Source organism: Lytechinus pictus, chromosome 5 (genome assembly GCF_037042905.1).
Source record: "Lytechinus pictus isolate F3 Inbred chromosome 5, Lp3.0, whole genome shotgun sequence".
Taxonomy (NCBI): domain Eukaryota; kingdom Metazoa; phylum Echinodermata; class Echinoidea; order Temnopleuroida; family Toxopneustidae; genus Lytechinus; species Lytechinus pictus.
The window spans coordinates 18200023-18217865 of NC_087249.1; the positions used below are offsets into that span (position 1 = coordinate 18200023).

The window sequence follows — 17843 nt, forward strand, 5'->3', positions numbered from 1 at the left end:
CAAAATAGAACCTTAATTCAAATTGATGCTTATCCCTAATAGAGCCTGGTTATTTAGACCCATCTCACAGGGAGGAAGGGGAAATTCTGCCCCCGCCCCATGAGATCTTGGCCGCACGTGCAAGCGCCACAAAAATTTGCACAAGGGTAGTGTGCGATGAAATCTACAAGGCTGTATGGTTAATTTCTCCTACATAATAGGATTTTTTTATGAATTAATTGTGCTAATTTATGCATTAAATAGATAATTTGATCTAATTTACTAAATACAGCCCCTAAACAGCTAATTTTCTATTCCCAGATTCTATTTAGGATTCCGATCAAATGTACTGCAATTTTTTCCTGATGCATTTAATTTTTTTTTTTCCTATGTATTTCTCTGTGTTTTTTTTTTTCTCACTTTATTATTGTGTTTTCGATGGAAATGGTTACTGACTGAGTCCTTATCAGAAACAAGGCAAAATTAATTAATTTTAATCAGTAAAGTAAAAGTAAAACTAATGAAACATTTGTGAATTTTTGGTAAAAACACAATTTGCATTGGATTTGGACATGAATTCAAGTATTCGAGCAATTTTGGATCTGACATGCACTTCTATAATGTTGCATAATTTGGTAACTGCTTCCCCGGGCATCACAATTTTGGTCTCAAAAAGTTGCATGAGACTTTTTAAAAAAAAGTCAGCGAGCATTGCAGTAAAGAAATTTGCACGCCAGATTTTTCACGAAAAAATGTTGAGGTCCACCAAATCCCCCCCCCCCCCTGGGCCTATGAGGGTTAAGCCCAATGTACACTATATGATCCAACAGCACAATTTTGATAAATGGTAAGTGGTATAGAGATTTGATTTGTTGGTATTATATCAATTGCTGTATTTTTTTTAAGAATCAGACCACAGTTTTTTTTTATGATTCATAATTTCACAGCCAGAGATAAAACGCTTAATGAGGACTTTGCCCAGATTTCACAATGATCAAGACTGTACAAAATTATTACTTATTATTATTATTAAAGTTTAGATGGAAATTTACCACCTACCCTTTATTCTTTGTTGTAGATATCAACGAGTGTCGACGAAGGAGAGGGCAGTGCGCATTCCGCTGTCAGAACCTCCCTGGTTCCTTCCGATGCCTTTGCCCCAAAGGATACACACTTACTGATAATGGCAGGCATTGTAGAGGTAAGTGGGCTATCATGCGTACAGTGTATGAAACTAGTGAATATTACCCTTTATCTTATACATACATGTACCTATATATGGTCCAGTGTATGGTATAGTTAGGATGCCTTTGCCGCACTGGAAACTTGGACATAAGGGTAATCTAGTATCACTGATCATCATGCACGAGTTTCAGGTCACATGATCAAGGTCAAATGTCATTAGGGTCAATGAACTTTGACTATGTTGTGGTGCTAACATCAAAATCGTAAGCAAGATTGGGTTTAGGAAATGGTTTCATCACTTAACTTTAAAAGTTTAGATAAGCAGTTTTCAGCAGCTTCTTTTTGCCAACTTTAAAAGTAAATGGATATATTGCATGAAACTTGGACATTAGTAAGGTTAATCGAGTATCACTGATCATTTTGCATGAGTGTCACGTCACATTTGTTTTCACATGTTAGTTTTTAGATTCTTCTGTCTTTTTATATAGAGAGATCTGTAAACTTGAAAGTCCAAAAGGCTTTAGAATTAAATTGAATAGACATTATGAATATCATTTGGTGACAAAGATGTCCTTGAGTTACATTTCTCTTGTTGATATTTGTGAAATAACTTTTTTTGCCAAAGTAGAGATTTTGTTTACTCTTCTTATTTTTTGTTCCTCTTAGATTTGGACGAGTGTCAGACAAACCTTAACACCTGCCGCTACCGCTGCAAGAATCTCATTGGCAAGTTCATGTGCTTGTGTGATGAAGGCTACACTCCTATTGGAGGAGACGGAAACAACTGCAGAGGTAGGAATCGGGAATATCTATTGATTGAAATTACTGGAGCACAGGCTGTGGGGGGGGGGGGGGCTTGGGAGAACATCTCCCCCTAAAAAAATAATTTGAAAAAATTACAACCAAGAAAAAAAAATGAAAGGAACAGGAAAAGGGTGAAATGTGATATCATTTTTTCTGAATAGCATGTAAATATTTATTAAAAAATGCTCTTTTTTCTTCTTTTTTTGTATTGATAAGGTCAAATTAAAAAAAAAAAAAATTGCCCCCTTTGCCTAGTCTGGCCCCCTCAAAATTTTGGCTCATTACGCCACTGATTGACGTGTTTGATTTCTTGATTGATCGATGGACTTAAGATTTATTGATTAATAGTTTGATTCATTGAATGATTGATTGAACTAATTTATTGATTGATCTATTTATTGATTTAATAGATATTTGATTTGTTTGAATGAATGGTCAAGTAAATGGATGGCCAATTGGCTTTATTTATTGATAGATTGATTAATTAATCTCTATCTCTATCTTACTCCTCAGATATCAATGAGTGTATGACAAATCATGGTGTGTGTCAAAATGGCCGGTGTAGGAATACCGACGGTGGCTACACATGTATCTGTAATCAAGGATTCACCCTCGGTCCCTCTGGCAAAGAATGCATGGGTGAGTAGTCTTTTTGCATGTCACCATTCTTCACCTGACATTCATTTGACAAAATAACTAATCACTAATTGCACTTGATGTGAACATAAATACATTGTTGCTTTAGAATTTGAACATTATCAATGAGCAATCCCAATCTGATATTGCAGATGTCCAAGGACAATGGTCTTGACATTTCTTGAATTAATCCAATGCCATATGCCCATGAAATTTCTCAATTTCATAAAACTGCCATGAGTATAGGCAATTTGAAGAATGTTATTTCAATTAACTAGGTCAATATCTGTTTCTTGTTTCAATAGTTTCTTGTTTCCAGAGGTACTATTGGCAGATCTGGTTTTAAGGTTGTGTTGACAATTTCTTGCCAAAAATAGTAATCAATATATTATTTTTGTTTTTTGTAATGAAAGATGTATTATACGAATGATATCAAATCCCCTTTTTGGGGGGACATTATGATTCCTCTGTTTTGTGGCACAAGCTCAGTATGATACTGACTTGCACTCTATGAGGATGTACTGATTTCAAATAATGATACCATTCCCAAGAATTATAAGACCTTGTACATTTCTTTTCCTGCTGTGACATATCATGACAGACCGTCGCACTGGTTTCTGCTATGCCTACGTGCCACCCAGTGGATGTGATTCTAACCTGGGAGGTATGCAGCCGGTCACCATGGAATCATGCTGCTGCAGCGGTGGAAGGGCCTGGGGTCCCACCTGCCAGATATGCCCTGTATATGGAACAAGTGAGTTCAGAAAACATCATTGACATTTGCAGGAATTCTAAGTTGATTTGTAGCTCTTGTTCTATGTTCTAAGAATGAGTCACAATTTGCAGTTAACCCCAACATGAGATGTTGATTAGACAGTTAGAAAGTTTGTGGGCTTAAATAACAGGGAAAACTTAAGGAAGGAGATTAAGGGAAGAAAGATTGACAGTCCTTGTTAGAAGTTGTTCTGTAGGTCTTTGTCTATTATTCTAAGTATGTGTTACAATTAGCTGTTTACCCCAATATGAGATTTATAGCTCACAGTGATAACCTGCATTTACCTACAACTATTTTTTGTCATTCCGAGTACATTGTTCATTCTTGTTTACAGTCGAGTACAACCGTCTTTGCACTGATGCCACGCCTGTAGATCCATGTCGGGTTGTTCAGGGTTTGTGTGAAAATGGGCACTGTCTCGGAGGATCAGGCGGATATTTGTGCCAGTGTAACCCAGGCTATATCCTCAGCCCAGATGGCACAAGATGTGAAGGTATAGAAATAGTTAAATACCCATTTAATGGTAACTGATTGATAAAGCTCTGGATTTCTAGCTGCCTTTTCAGGGGGCACTCTAATGATAGCCTGGTTTTAGCCCCAGCAAAAAAAAGGAGAATACTATGCAATTGTAATTTTCCTGTATTGGAGCAAATGTTTTTTCTCAGCAATTACGCTTTTTCTAGCATGATAATTTTTGATCAATTTTTTATCTTTTTTTCACACATACAATATATTCTGTTTTTAATTATTTTGAGATCTTTAGCACAAGTGGAATGTTGATTGATGATTAATGATTACCGGTATACACTGTAAGTAATAAATCAATAATATTTATATTATTTGACTGTTTGTTTCTTTCAGATGAGAATGAGTGTAACCGAGTACCCCCTCCATGCAGCTACCAGTGTAAGAATACACCAGGAAGCTTTAAATGTGGTTGCCCACAGGGATATCTACTCAGTGAAGATGGGCTCACATGTAGAGGTAAGCTTCTATCATTATGATAAAAGCATGCAACATTTATATAACGCTTTATACATATGTTTCTTAGTGCTGCGTATTATAACCAGGCTTGGTTTCTTTTGGTATTTTGAGGAATAAATTCCTACTGGGTGCCCAGTTACCTCACCTGGGTCGAGTGTGGCAAATATAGATCAAAGCTTTGCCAAATGGGGCAACACCACACTTTTGTGGGAGCCAAAAAATTACAGAAAAATATGATTTTTCAAGTAGCGATATGAGGAGGGAGGAAAAGATGATAAATAGGATAGAAAGAAAAGGGAAGGGAGAATATAAAAAGGGAGGGGTGTGAGCCGTTTGACTCTATAATACCCGTATTTCCATGAAGTAAAAATATCAAATTCAAGTTCAAAGGTTATTGATATAAATCGTGACATTCAAGGAATATCATCAAAACAAAACATTAATTGAACATAAACATTACCTAATAATAACAAGACAAACCAAATCAGCAAATTCAATTTTTTGCAAATGCAATAAGAAATCAAACCATACTGATTATCACAGCACCTTCAAATTTTCTCCCCCCCCCCCCCCATCAAATACCCTGACATGACCCCTCCCTGAAGGGATATATGGTTGGATTGCCAACATGTGAATATACACATGCCTGTTCTCACTTTCATGTAATTGCAGAGAAAGATGAATGCTCAATGGGAATCCATGAATGCCAGTTTGAATGTAGGAATACTCTAGGAGGCTTCCGATGTGTCTGCCCTGAAGGATACGTGCAACATGGATCTACATGTATAGGTAGGTAATGCTATGGTGTCAAATACCTTTAAGAAGCACGGTACGAACTATTTCATACCATGTATTGCTATGTATAAAAATCACTCGTACGGTGTTTGTGAAGGTGTTTGTGACCTTAGCATAAGTAGTTGATGAGATAAGGGAACATGTGATTGATGAATGTAAGTTGAAATCAATCGCAAAGTCACTATTGGTCAAAATTTATTGAAAGTGTTTGCGAGACATTGCCTAAAGCCTGTTCTTACAGTAGTTGCAATTGATCTGATCAGTCTCAACTATGGTAAGCTAGCAATGGCATATTTCCTGTCATTAATAAGAATCCTATTGCAAAGTGTATTACTAGTACGTATGAAAAATTTGAAAAGAGTCATATGAAATTAATCCCCACTGTATAAGAACAGGACGAATTTGGTTAGAATAGGTTACAAATCATTCATAAAACTGTGTATAACTCATATACAGCTTTATTTGTCATTAATGCGCAGTCAATGTCTTCTCAATTTACGTTTCTACCATGCAATTCAATTTCAATTTGCTTTTATTTCATTCAAATTTAAAAACAATTAATGCGGAGAACAATGTCTTGTGAAATGCTGCCAGCAATATACAAACAATCAAAAACAAAACGATTTAAAAATAACAAAGAATAAACACCAAGTAACACACATAATTATGTTATATCTTTCATCTCCTTCCTAGATGTGAACGAGTGCATTCAGACTCCAGATATCTGCGGTACGTACGGTACTTGTCAGAACACACAAGGTGGGCATAGGTGTGAATGCCAGAGAAACTTCAGACCAGATCCAGTCACTAATACCTGCGTTGGTAAGTTCAATGTCACTTGCATTTTGCATCAGGGCCCTGTTTCATTAAGACTCACAACTATGTTAAGTGTTGTTGCATCTACCATGGGATCCCATATTTTGATTGGCTACTGATTCCTGTTACCATGGCAGTTGTCATAATGGCAAAGATACCATAATTGTTAGTCCTACATGTGAAAAACATGCCCCAGTACCATTTAATTCAAATCAATTCAATTCAGTTTAGTAAAATTTATCCTTTACTTCTTATGCTTACTTAAGCCAAGTCTTCCTGTTGGCTCCCATGATGACCATTTATTGATGTTTAGCACTGCCTTCCACAGTTTTTCCGACTCTAGTTGTATATCCCCATCTACAGCTGCCAACAAAATGATTCCACCATTCAGTTGAATACAATTGGACTTCAGGACTTCACTCACTTTCAAGAAAAGAATACCTCTAATTTCCTCTTTTCATCCTTTCTTATCTTTCCATTTCAATTTTTATGCCTGTATTTGCTTTCCCTTCTTGATATTACACATGGTGAACCGTAAACCTTCTCCACGTTATAAACTCCACCATGCAAACCTACAGAGATCATCTAATTGTACTTTTGTTATTTGCATGTGATATCGGAATCAGAGAGGGTGGTTGCATCAAATAATTTTTTTTTTAATTGCTTGAAATATTATGTCTTCCTTCCTTTTACCTTCTGTTTTCCAGATATCAACGAATGTGAAGAGCAGCCAGACATCTGTCAGTATGGCTGTCAGAATACCATCGGAGGCTACAGGTGCGTCTGTCCAGACGGCTTTGAAGAAAACTTCTATGGAAGGTGTATTGGTGAGTTAACTGCCACTGTTAAAGTCGGTCATTCTTTCGCTTTACTGAAGAGTAAATCATAGATTGCTGACATTGAGGGAGCGTTTCATGAAAGGATTGTCAGAGCTGACAACTTGTTGGACAAAAAATGTTGATGACAGGGAAGAGTTTCATGGAAGGATTTGTCAGACATTTTATCCGACAAGTCCCAGATTATACTGCAGTTACCATGGTAACAGTGCTTCTCAGCCAATCAAAATCTAATAAAGTTGTCTGTTTCAGGCAGTGTATCTTGTGATTTATTTGGAATGCAATTGCAATTGCAATTGAGGGCAAATAAGTCAGTGAAAATCACTGGCTGATTTCTTGAAATGTATTTTTGAAGCTATTATGCAACAGCTTAATGTGTGTTTTTGTTTTTGATTTATTTGTGTTGATAGATTACAATGAATGCAGACAGCAAGGTCGATGTGGTCAAGCTACCTGTTATAATACTCAGGGCAGCTACCAATGCGGATGTAACAATGGATATGCATTTGATCAACAGAACCTCGCTTGCAATGGTATGTGATAACTATGTGACTAATTGGCCTTGCATAATTATGTTGAGCTAGTGCCATAGTAGAATTTGTTTTTTTCACATAATGTAAACTTGTATCTAATTCACTTTAAAATCTCATTAGTTAAGCATAATCAGAGAATCCTTAAGGGAAAAGTTTATTTATTTAAGGAAAATGGGGGAATGTTTTATGTTTAGCACTACACTTTATTGATACATGTTCACATACTCCTCCCCCCCCCCATCACCATTATCATTAAAGGGATCGTTTAACTTTGTGAGCAGCTGATTTAAAAAAATCTCAAACTGAGTTGAAACGTGCGTATGAGTGCCTGTATTTGTCCTAAAAAACCCTGAAACAGACCACAATATAGGATGAAAAACTCTAATTTAGATACAAGTAGCAATTTATTAGCCTGATTTTGAGAACCGTCTAGTAGACGGGTTCAGCTTATGACCAGTTTTCTCCAATTCAAAAAGTCCGTTGGCTATTTTGACTGCCTTCTGTTGTGTGTATCTCCTACACACACACTATTAGCTGCACTGTACATTCAGTGTATACCTTGTACACACTGTATGTAGGTCATGCTGTGTTCATCTAGAATTAATGTGTTGTGGTGCACAGATTCCCTGTATACACATAGTCATTGAAACCAACTCCCAATTATTTCAAACTTTGGTTTACATCTCCAAGGTTTTAAAATTGATCCTGTAAATATAATACTTTGAAACTTTGGGGATGGTATTTTTACACTATAAGCCTAATGTTTAGCCCATTTTCAGGAACCAAAAGGAGAATTTTTTAAATCAGAACAAAGTGAAATGATCACTTTAATAAGGGAACCTGTTATATCCTCTCTGTAAATGGGCTACCAATAGAACAATGTAGTGTATATAGCGCCATCTTGTGTCAGAAAGATGGATCACTCAGAGTTATTGTTGCAGTGTAATTCTGGTATATAAACAATTTCTTAAAACAGATTTTGGTAATTTAACGAGTATGATAGGTGGTCAACTGATCACAGTTGAATATTCCTTAGAGCAAGATGAAAAATATGGATGATTTTTGCTTCTATTCTGTTTTGCAGATATGTCTGTGTTCTCAATGTCTCATATCTGTTGAGGCAGTAATAATCACTACGATGATTTATCACACTAAGTGTAATACACAATGTTTAATCTCTTAATTATGGCAATGTCTTCTGTAATTTGAAGAAGTACTTAGTAATATTTTTATGATTTGTCATAATACATACACTGTATTGAAATTTGATCTCTGAAATGTAAGTAAAATGTATTTTCAATTGAGGAAGTAATAATCACTATTGTCTAGTTCTCTGCACTAATTGAATCTCATAAATATTATATTATTAGTCTTGTTTTTAATATTCGAGTAGTTAATCATTACAGTTATGATTTTTCACGCTATATAGTATATACGCAGATCTACGTCATTGTAGTTAAAGGACAAGTCCACCCAGCAGAGAAAAATCCAACAAGCATAACAATGAAAATTTCATTTAAAATCAGATGTAATATAAGGAACTTGTGATATTTTTTTGTATTTCACTATGAAATATGAAATATTTATCTCCTCATTGTCATGTGAAACAAAGTTTTATTCCTCCCCGAACATGTAGAACTACCATTTGTGTTAACATTTTGCGGTCTAGCCAATTTGGTCTTTATTGTCAAATCTGTATAAATTGAAATATCGTATAATTCAAACAATAAAAAACAAACACAGTGAGTGAGGGACATCATCGACCCTCTCATTTGCATATCACTGAGTCGTGCATAAAACTGTTTTGCAAAAAATAATTGAAATGAAACTTTGAAATGTCATAACTTTCTCATTTTACATCCGATTTCGATGAAATTTTCAGCGTGATGGACTTGACCTTTAAGCACATATTAGTATTTGTTATATTTGTCCCGGTCATCTGGAGCACTACTGTGACTGTGGAGTCCGATCATTTTAGATTTTGTTTCTCCTGAATTTCGCCCACCCTTGAAAAAATTGTCATACCCGGCTTAATTAGTTTTTTAGACCCCTAAGAGCACAAAATCTTTAAGAAACGTTCCTTCGCTCTCCATGGTCATGGAAGTACTCCAGGGGCCCGTTTCATAAAGGACTTGCAACTGTTGTAACTTTGCCATAATGGCAACTACCATGGCAACAGGGCTCAGCAGCAAATCAGAATCAAGGTTACCATGGTAGTTGCCATAATGGCAAAGTTACAACAGTTGCAAGTCCTTTATGAAACGGGCCCCAGATGACCTAACTGACAATCTTCTTTTGTTGCAATGACTATGGAAAAGTTAAATGAATGAAATGTACTTTATCCATAGTAAGGATTTTTCAATGTGTCTTGATTTTTATCTTACAATGTTTGTGAAACACATTGCTTGTCCAGTCATATCTATTTTACAAATCATATTGTTTTGATTTATATTTTAGACAAAAAAAGATCAAAGTAATCACATATTGGTTATTTGTTTTGTTTTTGTTTTCTTCAGATATCAATGAGTGTCAAGGATCATATGGCAATGTGAACAGTCCCTGTCAGTATAGTTGCCAGAACACAGAGGGTAGTTTCTCCTGTGGTTGTCCTCCTGGATACACCAGTGTAGTACAAGGGTGAGTTCACACTCATCATGTTTTGTTTATTCCTATCTAGTTATTTTTTAGTAATTTTATGTTCAATCTTTCATCCAATTAGTTATCCATACATTTATTTGTGTGTCTTCTTGTCTTCTCTCTGTGTGTTTCTCTCCATTCCCTTTTTCTTTATTTACATGTATGTATTTAATCATTTTATCAATATGATTATGATTATTATTATAATAATCAGCATTTTGTTCACTCTTCATGGGTCTCTGTGCAGTTCACTATATAGTGCACTATACATCTATGTCTGTATTCATTTATGAGTGCAATCATGTATTTATTTATATTCATTTTTTATCAATTCACTTATTCTAATTAAATTTGATTCTGTTGATTTTAGACATACATAAACCGTTCCGTGTGTGGAGACTAATGTAGGTATACAAAGAAAATAAAACACTTAAGGCGACTACAGATATCGGGGAAAATATACTTCCTGGTATATGGATATTCTACAAATTTGTTTAACAGGTTGTGAGTAAAGGAAATATAACATGATATGTAAGTAAAGCAGTGGAAGCACCATGGTGCATGGCAGATCATAAATAGACATTTACATGTAACCTAGATGTATTAGATTTTTTTAGGTTTAATGTTTAGATGAATTGATTAGTGTGGAAATTACCATCAAAGAGACCTGAGATTACAATCAAATATTACAATAACATCCATGCTTTTTAGCAATCGTTTACTCCTCACTTTGTGGTCCTCAAATTGCAAAAAAATATATATATTCAAATCTGCTTTAAAATTAACTGGAAAAAGCAAAGTGTACAAAACTATTTCAGAAAGCTTCACATTGCAATGCTTAGTTTACAGCAATATGAGTGTGTGTTTTCTACACTTTGAACTTAATGTTGCAATTAATGCTACTGTTAATAAAATTCTCTCTGTCCCACCAAGTTCAGTAAGTCTTCCTTTCTTCTGTGTTTTTGCTGAAGTATTAATAAAAAAATGCAATATAAAGAATGGTTATTGTAGGCTGTTTACAAAAGACATTTTGAAGGTAGTGGACAATACAGTGTATATCAGGATAGGAGTAGTGTTTAAAGGGGCAAATGTCTACATCCTTTGCAGTATGTAAACAAAGACTATAATGGCTGATTCAGTGTTCAACATTAAATGGCTATTGATAAACCCACAGGAAATTCAGACAATAAGACAAGACAACTTTGAGGGAGAAAATGGGGTTTTATATTAATAGAACCTACCCAGGGGTGAGGACAAAGAGAAAGGAACAAAGACCTCCTCAGGGATTAGTGGGTGATTAGTGGAGAACGTTGAAATATTTGATGGTGCCTGCATAATATCTACATCAGTGTGCTCTGTAGGGACTTAAACCAATGAGACAGTTGATGATTAACAAACAGCTTCTGTTCAAGGGTGCACAAACACGAGAATTGATACTGTATGATGCAACCCTCTGAATATTATATCTGTTTACAAGGTCCATCTAGTTCCAGTAGGCAGGGTGCCAATTCTTCCTGAAAAGGGTTGTTTTGGGTTCCTAGTTCAACCTGATACAAGCCAGCACATGTTGCAAACAAATTTGCATGATAGATGAGTGTACATGCACTAGCCATATGTTGTGCAATCATTGTGCAGGGTGATGTAATATAAGAGAGGTCAAAATACTTTCAGTAATATAACATGCAAAGATACAGAACAATATTCACATTTCCTTGTGGTTACAAGTACAAAACATGCCTATGAATTCAGTTTGGTTTTCAAATCTCTTTAAGATTTTTTCAAACCTATTTGTTCTGTTGTTCAAGCAGGATCTACACAGACCTGAATCTAGTCTTTTATTTAATTGCAGTTGCATTATTTTGAATGACTGTTGTGAAAAGCAATGACTCACCACACATTTGTCCTTCAATTATGCAAAATATTATCTAGATCTATGTATCTAGATCAATTGCAAAACTTGAAGGGTGTATGTGTCACTGCAGCAGGGTTTTATCATTGTCTATTAGTCAGTCCTTGTGCAAAGGCCAAAAAAAATGTTCACCCTGACAAAAAAAAACAGGTATATAAAATAAAAAAAATATATATTTGTGAAGGTTTGAGGAAAATCTATCTAAGATTAAAAAAAAGTTATAAGAATTTTTCATTTTTTTCTGATGTCATATGCCAGCACACCCAGCAGCTTCCCCATCTATTATGTAGTATTGAATCAATCAATGAAACATCGTTTTCTGAAGAAAAAAAATGAGAATGGTTTTTATTTTACCATAGTATAACAATAAACAAACCATTCCACATCCACTCTTGAAATAAAACAAATTCTAGTCATCATGAAGATATAAAAAAATAAAAACTAATAATACACCATTTCTGAATATCATATGTTTTGAGCTATTAGTGTTTCAAGTTGTATTTGCCCAAGTCTTGTGTCAAGACACACTTGTTGATCAGAGTGTCAGGCAGGGTCTTTGGCTGCAGACTACTTGGTATGTTGGTAGAGACTCCTGAATAGGTTAATGGAGAAAATACATGTACCAAAGGAATACTAAAATTCAAAAGGCCACTGTTACATCACATTATGTTTTTATGTTATCTACTTCTACCAGTATTTTGTTTGAAGTAAACAAGAATGACCTCTGACCTTGAGGGTGGATATATTTTGTTGACTAGACTGTGTAAACATATCAGCTACCTTACGAAATAGATCATTGATGGTCCATCTCTAATCAAACAGTTAATCTTGGTCAATAGCTATGTTTTTTAAGACCCAAGGCTAGTGAATCAGTTGAATGCCCTGATTTATTATGATCTAGATTTGTTATATTGGCATCAGAATAAATGTTATGTATATGTTTTTATCATCATTCATCTTTGTAAATTTCCAATGGTTGATTTATTTTACCACATGCTCCCTCCCCCTTTATAACGCATAAAAATATGAAGAATCAATCATACAAAAGTCATTATTTAAATATAGCTACAATTCCCATGAGCACTACAAGTTGCCATGAGTAGGGAGGCACGTCGTATCCCTGTATTATTTTGGGTACCTTCTTTTCTATACATATTTCATCTTCTCTCTATATTCTTTTTACCCTATCACTTGCTTTCTTTATGAAATAATGGTTTTGCCATGACTCAAGCTTCAAGCATTGGTTTCAAGATCTTTTTGTGGTCAGAGACAGTACTCTTATAATATTTTCTGTATGTACATGTAATACTTGTTTATTTCTGTATTCTCATTTATGTGATTTTGAATGGTGTGAACACACATACATGTACATGTAATTAATGAATGATGTGAACACACATGATGGATGGATGGATGGAAGGAAGATAGAAATTGGAAGGTCCGCATTCTTATTAGAGATGACCTCTATACATATCTCTAAATGTATACCTTACTTTTGTTACTCTTTTAAAACTACATACATTTATTCTGTGTTTAACTGCAATAGAATTTCCAAACCCGGCCTATAATTGCTTCATAAGGAAAAAAGACAGGAAGCTCAAATAGCCACAATATCCTGTTTCCACAGTTTTGACATACTTTAATACAATAACAAAGAGCATGACACTCACAATAACACTTTTTATTCTGATGTATTAAGCACTATATAAAATAGAAGTATAGATAATTTTCTGTCTGGGGGGAACATTTAACCCACAAGCTTCGCTTTTTAGTTCCCCCCTTTTTCCTCATCTACTATATTGTTGTACATGAATTATGAAATGCTTTTTTTTCTGCTCTCTTTATGTATGTAAATATTTAATGACTAGAAATGCATTTATAATGTTATGTGTTGTAAATATGAATTTGATTTTTTACTGATATGGAAATAAAGACCTTGAACTTGAACTTGGATATCAAACACTAAATTTTCTGCAGGATCTTTGTATTAAGTTATATTGATTAAAATAAAATCACAAAACTTAGTTAACTGAAAGTGAATGCTGATGTTCAGTGATCAAAGAATTGTCAAATGTATAAAGAGGAATGGCTTTATTTTGAAAAACTAGGCTAGGGCAGGGACTGAATCTTTTTTGCTATTTTTTTTCAGTTTGCTTCTGTTTATTATTCCTTTAAACAAATACACAATAATTTGTGTATCATTTTATAATGTATTCAGTGAATAAACTAATTACAAAAGTTGTTTTTTATTTCTCCCCCCCCCTTCTCCTTTTAAGTTTCAAATTTAAAATGACTGACATGGAATTAAAGAGTTAAATCCCCTATGAACCCCCCCCCCCCCCACCAAAAAAAAAAAATCTGGAATTACTGTATGGAATGATATCCAGATATTTTATAGTATTCAGATGATGTTTATTCTCTTTTTCCATCATCATTCCCATTCATTATCTTGCAGAGATAAAAAAACTTGACCAACATCTTTTTTTTTTCATTTTACTCTAACAGAGCCTGTGTGACAGATCGAGATTCGGTCCAACCGTGCTACCATTGCAATAGGAACACCAGGCAGCGCAGAAGTGCCACAGAGACCAAAGACACTGACTCATCATCGATTATATCCAACAACACTGCCCTTCTTTACCACGTCCCGCTTTCACAAGCCATTCCCAAGCATCAAATTGCCAAATTCAAGACCGGGTACACCAGACAGGTTGCTCGTTATGAGTACGTAATCTTGAAGGGCAACGAAGACAACATCTTCATGATGAAGAGGAAAGCGGAGGGCATGTCCCTGCTACGATTCAGCAAAAACGTGAAGACCACAGGTCTCTACGAACTCGAGATTGAAGGTGTGCTGAAGAGGAAAAATGATACAATATTAGCGGAAGTTCAAACTCTAGTGGAAGAACCTGTAGCCATGCAGATTCAAATTCAAATAGTTGCTGATGAAGAAGAATAGACTATCTTCTTGTAGTTAACATGTTTTTTTTTCACTTCCTGGCTTAATTAATGATTGACAACGGTGATATCCTCTAAGGATACAACATTGCAAACCTATCATCATTGATTAATGGGTGCAGTATAGCACATCACACAGTGCTTCAAGAACTTCCACCAAAGTATAGAGTAATGGTGGATTAAAAAAAGACATATAAACCAGGTGGATGTTTCATCAAGCTTTGTAATTTACAAGCGACTTTACAAACAAATGGTGACCCTTTCTGTGGTAAATGATATACTCCAAATTTTCATTGGTGTTGATTTGGTCTAAAGGGTCATACCATTAATTGTAAAGTCACTCGTATCTTCCGAACAGCTTTATGAGACAACCACCTCTCCACATACTCAAACAGGACTGTTTTAGGGTTCTTTTATTATTTAGAGTGGCCAGTAAAATATGCAATTTCAGTTCATGATTTTTCAATCATTAAGAGAAGAAACTTTCAAGACTACAGTATAAAGCTTAATGAAGTTCAAAACACTTACTAGTATTAGACAATCAAAGGACGAGGACGATTATTACTCTACTAACAAATGGCTATTATAACAGAAGTTTTATCAGCCTCTAAGAATTCCTCTTTATATTATTATTATTTATGTCTAGTCTAAGTCTAGTATACAGTTTCTCTTATGCTTAGGCATAGAAATATCAATTCAACAAGAACTTTTTAAAATCAATCATGGTGCGTAAATCTGGTAGACGTATGTAATACCAATGATTCTAGTTTTAGCTATTCAGTATGTATACTTGAAAGTAAGTATTTTGAGGGTAAAACCAGGGTTGAAAAATGAAAGGACACAAAACTCCCGAGATTTGTAACAAAAACACTACCCACGCCTGTAGAATTCAAGTTTCATTTGCCTATATGGGTAAATGCATCTTCACATCTTAGGTTGATTTGCTTGGTATGAAAAGATTAACATCCATTTTTTTTCAAAATCACTGGTTTCAAGTTGAGTCCTTCTATTTTTCAACCCTCAAAATGCAGTATTATTCTTACCCATAGATCAGGCTGACACAGTAAAGTAGCAAAATACACTTGACATGCTCAGATGCTGCCTAATCTTCATATGTGTGCTATTTCTTTCATTCATCTCTTGTATTATATGTACTGTAGGTAGGACTTTATATATATGGGTTATGGGCAGGGAGCGTTAAGACTAAAAACATTTGTATCATTCTAAGTGTTTGTCTAGTATGTAGTAGAGTTTTAGATACATAAATATTCAATCTTGAGAAGAAAAAAAGGTGTATCACCACGAATGATGATTAATCTTGTGTAAAGAGTGAATGTATTTTTAAAACTAATATGCATGTACAGGTATTATTAATATGTGTTTTTGTTTTCATTTATCTAACTTATCAGCAGAGAAGATTTATCAGGCATTGTTTCCACTGGATGTTTCCGTCTGTACTTTCTGTATTCCAAATGTGCCTTCAATGAACAATAGTTATTGGAATACGATGATCAAGCAATAATCTACACAGTTTTGTGAGAAACCGTCTCCTATGGTTTTCCAGCAAAGTAAATTTCAAATTTTCAAATGATGAATGCTAACTATTAAAAGTAATGGCAATACCAGCTGAATTTTCAAACGTGTAGACGTTCTTGTAGGTTCCAGTTCAATCCAAGTCCATTCCATCGACTTGCCCAAACATTCCGCATTTTGATACATGAAATTCAGGAGTGAGGTATCGAAACATTCATCAACTATGCAAAACATTCTATACTTTTATAATGATATGGATATTATGTACTTGATTTTATATCTATATTGGTGTGGGTTTAATATACATAAATATGTAAAAATACTTTTATTTGAATATTGAACTGTAAGTCTACAATGGATGTTACCAAGGGGGTCTTGTACTAGGGCATTATGATTATGTAAATCAAAATTGTTTTTAAAAGATGTCACTCTACTTTGTAGTTTGTACAACTGCAAAAAGATTTTAAAGATGTATTCTCTTACATGGAATAGCAGATCAATTATGTATGACAATGTAAGTACATAAATGCTAGAATACAAAGTGTATTTTTATCACTGTACATTTTTAAAAGGTGCTAGCTAGTTTGTGAATTATCAAAGAATGGAATTACATGTAGTTTTCTATTCTTGATTCATATTGTTACACACAGATTCAGATTTATCTAGTTCTAGTGATGAAGAAGAATGGAAATTGTGCATTTATGGTTTAAAATCGTTGAGATTTAGCTCTGATAAGCAGATGACCTTTAACAATATTGTGAAAGATTGTTGACTGTTGTACTTCAGACTCGCAAATTGATTATATTCGTTTTAACAGGCTCACATACAAAGGTGTACATGTAAATTGCGTGGATGAATAATAAATGAAACCATTTTATGACTTAAAGATTTTGTGTTTTGTATTATATTTGCTGTTGTTAATTAATTCACTTTGATATTATCCACCATGACCCCCACCCCCAGGCAGAAGGGCCATAAAATGTTCAAATTACAGCCCCCTCCACCCCCTCCCCCCATGCCTTAATTCCCGCGAAATGAAATAATTTTTTAAGCATTTGATAGTGATATCATCGAGGAGAAAAAAACATATCACTTAATTCATAACATAGTATGGATAAGTAGCATTCATCAACAACATCAATATGCTAATTAGTTTTTTATATGAAAATATACTAGACTTCGGACCTGACATTGACAGATATTCAAATTTATGGATTAATTTTTTTTTTAATACAGAAAAGAAGTATCCTATAAACTTGTGAGAAAAAAAATTATTCGAATTCCAATTTGTATACATATATTGTTATGTCTGGAAATCATCCATTAAAGTATATTGTGGTGTCAAAAAAGTTTTCATGAAAATACTAGAATGTGTTGTGGAGAGAGCCATCTTCCTTGAATGCTTTTAGAATTCTTGTATTCAAATTGTTGCTTCATAATGAATTTATACCTCTGATTAAATT

General features: G+C 34.5%; 1 protein-coding gene across 1 annotated transcript in view; it reads left to right on the plus strand.

The window, feature by feature from the left end:
• The window catches only part of LOC129261707 (fibrillin-2-like), an 82386-nt gene extending 65120 nt beyond the window's left edge, over positions 1-17266 (plus strand). Inside the window, exons 51-62 of the mRNA XM_064099941.1 lie at positions 1058-1180; positions 1831-1956; positions 2482-2607; positions 3206-3358; positions 3714-3872; positions 4241-4363; positions 5036-5152; positions 5852-5980; positions 6682-6801; positions 7221-7343; positions 9860-9980; positions 14395-17266. Of these exons, the coding sequence (XP_063956011.1) occupies positions 1058-1180; positions 1831-1956; positions 2482-2607; positions 3206-3358; positions 3714-3872; positions 4241-4363; positions 5036-5152; positions 5852-5980; positions 6682-6801; positions 7221-7343; positions 9860-9980; positions 14395-14848 (1874 nt within the window). The 3' untranslated portion in view covers positions 14849-17266. The remainder of the gene's footprint in view (positions 1-1057; positions 1181-1830; positions 1957-2481; positions 2608-3205; positions 3359-3713; positions 3873-4240; positions 4364-5035; positions 5153-5851; positions 5981-6681; positions 6802-7220; positions 7344-9859; positions 9981-14394) is intronic.
• Positions 17267-17843: the final 577 nt, after the last annotated feature.